At 44.6% G+C, this 8,139-nt stretch overlaps 1 protein-coding gene across 1 annotated transcript in view; it reads left to right on the top strand.

Annotated features, from left to right (window-relative positions):
• Window positions 1-7,895, top strand: part of GPR137 (G protein-coupled receptor 137) — a 9,151-nt gene extending 1,256 nt beyond the window's left edge. The window contains exons 2-6 of the mRNA XM_042440986.1: window positions 1,256-1,527; window positions 2,412-2,561; window positions 4,872-5,000; window positions 5,711-5,805; window positions 7,219-7,895. Coding sequence (XP_042296920.1) covers window positions 1,256-1,527; window positions 2,412-2,561; window positions 4,872-5,000; window positions 5,711-5,805; window positions 7,219-7,381 — 809 coding nt within the window. The 3' untranslated portion in view covers window positions 7,382-7,895. The remainder of the gene's footprint in view (window positions 1-1,255; window positions 1,528-2,411; window positions 2,562-4,871; window positions 5,001-5,710; window positions 5,806-7,218) is intronic.
• The last annotated feature ends 244 nt before the right edge of the window (window positions 7,896-8,139 follow it).

The raw sequence follows: 8,139 nt of genomic DNA, 5'->3' as shown, positions 1-8,139 counted from the left end.
GGGGGGAGGGGGAATCAGGCTTGAGCTGAACATGTAGAGGAGGATAGAATCATATGGGCTTAGGGAGCTGGATATGTTTAGCCTGGGGAAGAGGAAGCTAAGAGGTGACATAATAGCCATGTTTAAATATTTGAAAGGGTGTCATGTTGAGGATGGAGCAAGCTTGTTTTCTGTTGCTCTGGAGACTAGGAGGCAGAGCAATGGATTCAAGCTACAGGAAAAGAGATTCCACTTAAACATTAGGAAGCACTTCCTGATGGTGAAAGCTGTTGAACAGTGGAATATGCAGCCTTAGAGAATGGTAGAGTCTCCTTTGGAGGTTTTTAAGCAGAGTCTGTCTGGGAGTGCTTTGATGGTGTCTTCCTGCATGGCAGAGGACTGGACTGGATGGTCCCTGTGGTCTCTTCCAGCTCTAGGATTCTATGATCGTATCTTAGTGAACCTCTGTGGAAGGGGACTTCTAGAGGTTCAGTGCTGGGACTAAAGAAAAGCCCGCCCTCTTCCTGACAGCAGCCTGGCAGCTGCATTTAGGAACACTGACCAAGGCCTTAAATGCTGAAGGGAGCATACTAAGAGTCACACACAGAAGGTGTGCCCAGTTATTGAAATATAGCAGAACATGTGGCCTTCCAAATGTTGTTGGACTGCAGCTCCTATGTTGCTCAGCATTAGCTGGTGGAGATTACAGTATCAACAGCATCCAGTTTGCTTATCTCTGGAATGTAGGCAGGAGTTTTCTTCTGTTTTACAGCCAAACATTTCTCTTCTTGTCTCCTGTACCCAGATGGATGCACCCAGAGTTTCAGGTGGAAAACACTAGCTTCAACCAATACACAGGAGATCGCTCTTTCCATATGTTTCTGTTCTGATAGCAGAATAAAACATACTATTTTGAGGAGCAGTCAACCTTGTGAACAGCAGCTGCTGGGGACAAGAAACCCAGAAGTACTGTTGACTGAGTTTGAAGATAAAGTGAGCTTGGTTTCTGCTGCTCTGTAGGGTAGACCCCAAATCAGTGGATTCAAATGACAAGAAAGGCAATTCTGACTTAAGCATTCAGAAGGGTTTCCTGACAGTAAAATCTGTTTAATAGTAGATTAGACTAATAGAGGAGGTAGTGGGCACTCCTTTGTTAAACAGAGGTTGCCTGTCTACCTCTCAGGGGTACTTTGGTGATGAGTTCCTGCACTGGCAGGGGTTGGAGTAGAGTAGATGGAAGCCTCCTACCTCAGTGATTGTATTATTCATTATTTTTAAAGTTTTCTGCAGTACCCAACACCTTTTTTTCCCCCTTTCCTTAGGTTGGTGGTGCGAGGGGCATGCCTGGGTGCCAGCATCCTCTTCTTGGCTGTGAATGTGGCATGTGCTGTGCTGGTACGGGCACGCCGGGCTGAGCCCTGGGCAGTGGTCCTGGCACGAGTACTCATCAGTGATTCACTCTTTGTGCTCGGGGCTGTCTCTCTTGCCCTGTGCCTCTGCCTCGTGGCCCGTGGCTCTCCTTCAACCCGCATCTATCTAGAAGCTAAGGTGCGTTATTTCTCTGAGGAAGGTGGGGCCTGTTATTTCTCATTTCTAATAGGCTAGTAAATTGCACACTGCTGAAAAAGGCCATTCTAAGTGGAGATGTCAGAGTCTGAACCTGGGGCTTTCTACATGAGTGACCAAAATGGTGAAACATCTGGAAACCATGCCCTATGAGGAATGACTTAGGGAGCTGGATACAGTATGTTTAGCTGGGAGAATAAAAGGTTAAGACATGATATGATAGCTCTGTTTGAAAATTTGAAGGGATGTCACATTGAAGATGGAGCAACTTTATTTTCTGCAGCTCTAGTGAATAGGACCTGAAGAAATTGATTCAAACAGCAGGAAAAGATATTTCCACCTCAGCGTTAGGAAGAACTTCCTGACAAGAAGAACTGTTTGACAGTGGAACACATTCCATCGGAGTTTGATGGAGTCTCCTTCTTTGGAGCTTTTTAAACAGAGGCTGGATGACCGTCTGTCGGTGGTATTTTGATTGTGTATTCCTGCATGAAGAGGGTTGGACTGGATGTCCATTGAGGTCTCATTCAATTCTATGATTCTATATCATTTGTGCTCAAGCAGCCTCTACTTGACACCTTTCTTTTTCCTTGGACAGTATCATTTTGGACTACAAATGCCAGAATCCCCTAGCCAGCATGTCAGGTTTTGCTGGAGAATTCTGGCAGTCAGAGTCCCAAAAGGTGTTTCTGAATGTTGCTGTGTACCTAGAGGAATATGGACCTCCAAACGAAGGTGATTTCTTCGGTTACTTAGCACAGTGAACTGTACTCTGCAAATGTTGTGCCTTTACAAATAAGACAAGACTTGGTTTGGAGTTCTCCTTAACAGGTTATGTCTACTTTTTCCTTTTTTTTTGGTAACAGGGCACCACGCTGTGCCAAACTGCTGCTATGGGTGGCACCATCGTCTTGCTGTATGCCAGCCGAGCTTGCTACAACCTGGTGGCCTTGGCACTTTCCTCCCGCACGCGCCTCGATTCCTTTGATTACGACTGGTACAATGTATCTGACCAGGTGAGTGAGACAAGAGTAAAGTTCAACCACACCTCAGTGCTCCATTTCGAAGTACTAAGACAGCCTCCTCCAATTTTGTACTTAATAGATGTTGTGCTTAATAGAATAGGGGCTGTGGTCTGATACAACCAGAAGGTGTCATTTTGATGAAAGCTGCATTATGGACTCAAAAGGATGAACATAAAGGAGACAGAAGTTAGAATGGGGTGCACTGATAGACCTCTGGGTAGTCAGCCATAGATCTCCAAGGGATTGTATCTTCCAGTAGTTTAAATATTAGAAGTGCGAAAACAACAACAACCCAACCCCCAAACCCAAATTACTTGCCGTGACTACCTTTGTATGAGAATCATCTGGTTGTCTTTGCTCATGTCTTTGTGAAGTTGTGCTGTGCAATCTTAGTCTGGTATTAAAATCCCCAATAAGTAACAACTCACATCTAGGTTTCTGCTGGTATAAGCAAGCTCCAGGTGATGGTGGTGGTAGCTTGCAGTAGACCGTTGCCCCCCCCCCCCCCAATCTCTAGTTGCTACTAAATACTTGGGCTCTCTTGAGAAAAGTAAATTGCCCACAAGCCTGATGCCTGTCCATCCGCAGTCTTAAGGAAGGAGTAGACATGAGATAACCAAATCCCAAGCATTTTAGGGCAGTAACCAGCAATCTGTGACACTCTGGATGGTGTTGGGCCACAGTTCCCATGTGGCTTGGCCTTGGCTATGTTGGTTGGGGCTGATCAGTGCTGCAATCCAAGAACATCTAGAGGGTTACTCCAGGAGGAACTGCCACATTCCCATCCCATACAAATTGGGGGTTGGGAGAGAGAGAGATAGGATGGGGCTGACAGTTTGACTGTCGTGATCAGACTGCTAACCACCACCAATGGTGATTCCACCTCAGATCCTGACACTCTTCCTAAGGGTATCCTCAGTGGATCCTCTTCCACTAAAGCAGTTGTGGATTTTAGCTTTAACTCTGAGCATACTGACCAGGTCTTTATTAATATCCTAACTTTAATTGTATGGATGTCACCTCTCATTTCTCTTATTATTCTACAACACATAAACACTTGTCATTATAGTTTTCCTTTTTTTAAACCCGCTACAGACCAAGCAGACTTAACACAGTCTCTATCTTTCTGTTGCTCTTTCTTCAAAGCGTAGACTCACTCCCTCTCCAAATGCCTTCATCCAAACCTTCATCCTACCTGCTCTTACCTTCAATGTCACATCCTTCCAGCAGCCTCTCCCACTGTCTCTTTCCACTCTATACAAATTACAAGAAAAGAAAGTCCCCTTGAACATTAGGAAGAACGTTCCTATAAGAACTGTTTGACAGTGAAATACACTGCCTTGTAGGATGGTGTGCTCTCCTTCTTTGGAGGTCTCCTGTTTAGATCAGCATCTTTCTGGAGGGCCATGGTTGTTTAGGTGGCCCTTCTGGAACCTGCCAACTCTAAGATTCTATGATTTAAAATGCACTACAGTGAACTACTTACACCTGTTGTGTGGTCTACACAGTCTTATCCATACTTACCATATAATATCACCACACTAGAGCATAAGCTATGATATGACTTATGTACTGTAATATCACAAGTTGGCCTTTAATGTTTGGTTTGGCTTACTTACTTGGGATGGCATGTGTTGGGCATCATACAGGCAACATGCAGTCCCCATGCTCATTTATGTGCTTCTCAAATCCCTGCATTGAACAGGCGAGGGGGAGGTTGAACCTGACAGCTCCTGGGGCACCCCTATAATTCTATGATTCTATACATATTTTTATTCTTTGGTGGTAGATGACAAAAGAAGAATTGCCAAAAGGATTAAAAGGAAAGGTGAAGGCTTTCATGGTTGGGATCCATAATTTTTGTGGCATTTTTGGGCTATGTGGCTGTGTTCTGGAAAAGTTTATTCCTGATGTTTCGCCGGCCACAGATGCTGGCAAAATATCAGGAATAAACTCTTCCAGAACACAGCCGCATAGTCCGAAAATGCCACAAAAAACAAAAAAACAAAAAGAAATTTGCCACTCTTAGAAGCCTCCAGGAGCAGCTGTTCTTTCTTCAGAGAAGGCATGCATCTTGCTTTGTTCCCAAAAGGGCTTTTAGGAAATTGGAAGTGGACTTTTGACCACTTCAGGTTGGGGTTTTGAAGAGCTGCGTGGGTCCCAATGGAAGGAGGTGGTCTCTTGCAGCCATTATGCCATTATCATTTTTCAAGAACATAATTGGGGTGTGGGGATTGGGTTGTAGATTTGGAGGTCTGGTCCCCCACTTCTGAGGTGTCTCCCTACTCTATCCACTTCCAGGCAGATCTGATTACAGACCTAGGCGATCAAGGCTATGTTGTCTTTGGCCTCATTCTCTTTGTTTGGGAATTGTTGCCCACGACATTATTAGTTGGCTTCTTCCGGGTACACCGGCCAGCTCAAGATATGGTGAGTGTGATGACTGTTTAGGAATGAACTCCCATAAAGTTTTGATAGGAGACCAGAAACAGAGGGAGCTGGGTGTGTGAGAATGGCTGTTATTTATTGGATCTTTCCAATACAGTGGTGCCTCGGGTTACGAAATTAATTCGTTCCGCCGCGGCGTTCGTAACCCGATTTTTTTCGTAACCCGAAAAAGCCATAGGCGCTAGCGCTGGAAAGCCACGTTTCGTGCGAAAAAGCACCGAAAAGCACCAAAAAATTTTTTCGTAAGCCGAAAAAAAAAAAACGTAACCCGGAACAGTTTTTTCCTATGGGATTTTTTCGTATCCCGGAAATTTCGTAAGGCGGTGCTTTCGTATCCCGGGGTACCACTGTAGCTGTAAGCATGTCACACAATACAGGATTCCACTTCAGGCCTAGGTGGCTTCTGAAGTATCTCAGGCTTCTGCACTGTGTAATTCCTTCTAAAAGGTGCAAGATGCTAGTTCTTGTAATGTGGAAAGCACAAAGAACCGGTGATTTTAGAAAGGAGGCATTATTATTCCAACCGTATTCTCCCAACCTCTCTGCCAAGGGCACAATCCTCCAGCTGTGTCCTGTTTAAAGAAAGTGACACTATCCAGGAAGAGAACTTCATCCTGCCAACCTTGAAGGACAGGGTAGGGATAGGTAGTTTGAAGGAGGCCTTCATAGTAATGACTTCTTTCTTTCTGTAGAGTGCCAGTCGTGTCTTCAACCGGCAGCTTGGAGTCTCTCGTTCTTATTTCTTTGATCACCTGGGACAGCGTGATAGTGAAGGACTCACTAGCAGGTAACTACTCTTTGTCACATAGACACTATACAAGCCTTTTACTTCAGGATTTTAGGAACATAGCCTTACCAGAATCAGATAATTGATCTGGCCAGCTTACAGAAGGGTAGCACACAAAGTCTGAAGGGATCTTTCTCAATGCCAGCTCTACCTGGAGATGCTAGGGCTGAAAACTGAAATCTTTTATATGCAAAGCACAGGTTTTGCTAGCAAGCTTACAGTCTTCCTTCTAAAAATACAACAAGGTTCGAGTTCTGGTTGTTCTGGTTTCAGCAGAAATGTAAGACGGTGCCAGAGCAGACCTTTATTCCATGTAGATGAGCAATGTCTAATTGACCAGCTGCAGCTCCAGAGGGTTTCTGACAAGGATCACCATTAAGTGTGCCTGAAGATACCAGGGAATGCAATATAGTATTTTCTCCGTGTGCAGAACAAAGACACTACCACTGAGTTGTGATCCTTCTCTTGAAAAATGTTGTGAGATTTCAGACCTTATGGTTCTGAATCAAGGGCTACTTTAAACAGAAAACTAAGAAGCTGATTTATACAATATTTTATTGCTAGGTAATGTCCATGCTGACTGACATGAGTTCTCCAGGACTTCAGACAGAGAGACTTCTTCCCCACTATTGATATCTGAAAATGCCAGGGATTGGGTCTAGAGCCTTTTGGATATAAAGCAGATGCTCTACCAACCTTGATGTGGCAGATACCAGTTACTCACTCTAATATTCAGACATACCTTGCCTCAGTCAGCATTGCCCTATTCCAGAGTAGTAGATGCTAGGCATTGGTTCCACTGCCTGACCAAGGATTGATGGGAGTTCACCCATTTAGAAACCAAATTAAAAACAAGAGTCTCACCTAGCTTGAACGATAAATGTTAAGTTGAAAGCTGTGATTCTGTCTGTGAACACTGGGTGGTGTCTCTCTGTCCCTTTGCATCTCCCTGGTAATAGATCTGTACAGCTTTCTTGTACCGGAAATGTCAGGGACGCATTGGGAAACATGTGGCCCTCCAGATGTTATTAGACTGCTGCTCCCATCATCCTTAGTTAGTAATGCCAAAGGTGATGGAAGATGAGACTTGTAGTCTTAACGCCATGTGGAAGAGCAGACATTCTGTGTTCTTTTGGTGGATATCAGCTCATTTTAATACTGAGAAAGACTAGTGTTGGTAAGGAGAACCCTCCCAATAAATCTTGGATTTTCAAAAGGTGGTTTTTCTCAGATCACAGAGTAAGGGAAGAGGTATCCACAGTAAGGAAGGGACATATAAGTGGAAGCTACCAGAGAAAGAGAATTCTTCTCAGAGGCAGGAAGTGTGCAACTTCAACAATGATCTTTAATATATTTTTTTCATTCTTTTCCTTCCCCCACCTGACTTGCTTCCTCCACCTGAATCCTTTTCAGCCTGACTGGACGACTGGCCAGCGGCAGCTGGTATGGTTCAATTAACCGCAGCGGGGATCAGGACTGGTTTGGGGGCCACCCTCCCACGGCTCCCCTTCTCTTCTCGCAGGCAGCCGCTCCTGGTGGCCATCACCACAGCCTCTATTCCACCCCACAAAACTGAGGAATGTAGGAGGGTTTGCAGCTGGCAGCCCAAGAAATTGCTACTGATGCAGGAATGTGTGCGTGTAAAATGGGGAAGGAAGGAATCCACATTTTATAACCACCACCACCACCACCCATTCTGCAAACTCTTTAGCCCAGAAAACCCAGCTCATTTCATTAGCTGTGGAGCTGGTGAGCTGTTTTGCTGGCTTCTTGGTCTCAATGCTTGAAAGCACACTTTCCCTAAATACCTCTCTGTTCCTCTCCCAAGTATTTAACCCATCTTATCCTGAGAACTCTGGCACTTTAAAATCAGGAGAGGGTCAGATTGATCTGTGCTGTCCTTATTCCAATGAATTCTGATCAGAATGGGCTGAGGGGAGGCACTCTTTTCTCGCCAACCGCTATGAACCGGTAGCCACCATGTTTTGGAGTAGCGTTTTCTGTCCTACGCTAGACATGCTGCAGTTTTGGTGCTGTTCAAATTGCGCCCCTCTCCTCTCACTACAATAAAGTCAACTTTGTGTTAGTGACGCCGTGTGCAGTGGTGCTTTTGTGGTGGCGTTGGTGTGGCAAAGATTTTAAGCGCAGCGTTCTGTAAGGGGATGGGACAGCAGAAAATATTTGGTGCATTTAGTGTATTGTTAGTAAGCTAAAAATCTTATTTAACTATTTTTACATTAGAATAGGATTTAAAAACAATTAAGGGCCTATAATACAGACAGGCCAAAATAAAGCTGCTTTGAGTCAATTTGGAAGTATGCTGTTTAAACGATG

Source organism: Sceloporus undulatus, chromosome 9 (genome assembly GCF_019175285.1).
Source record: "Sceloporus undulatus isolate JIND9_A2432 ecotype Alabama chromosome 9, SceUnd_v1.1, whole genome shotgun sequence".
Taxonomy (NCBI): Eukaryota; Metazoa; Chordata; class Lepidosauria; order Squamata; family Phrynosomatidae; genus Sceloporus; species Sceloporus undulatus.
The sequence above is the reverse complement of the archived record's forward strand: the minus strand, read 5'-3'. Positions and strand labels throughout refer to the sequence as shown.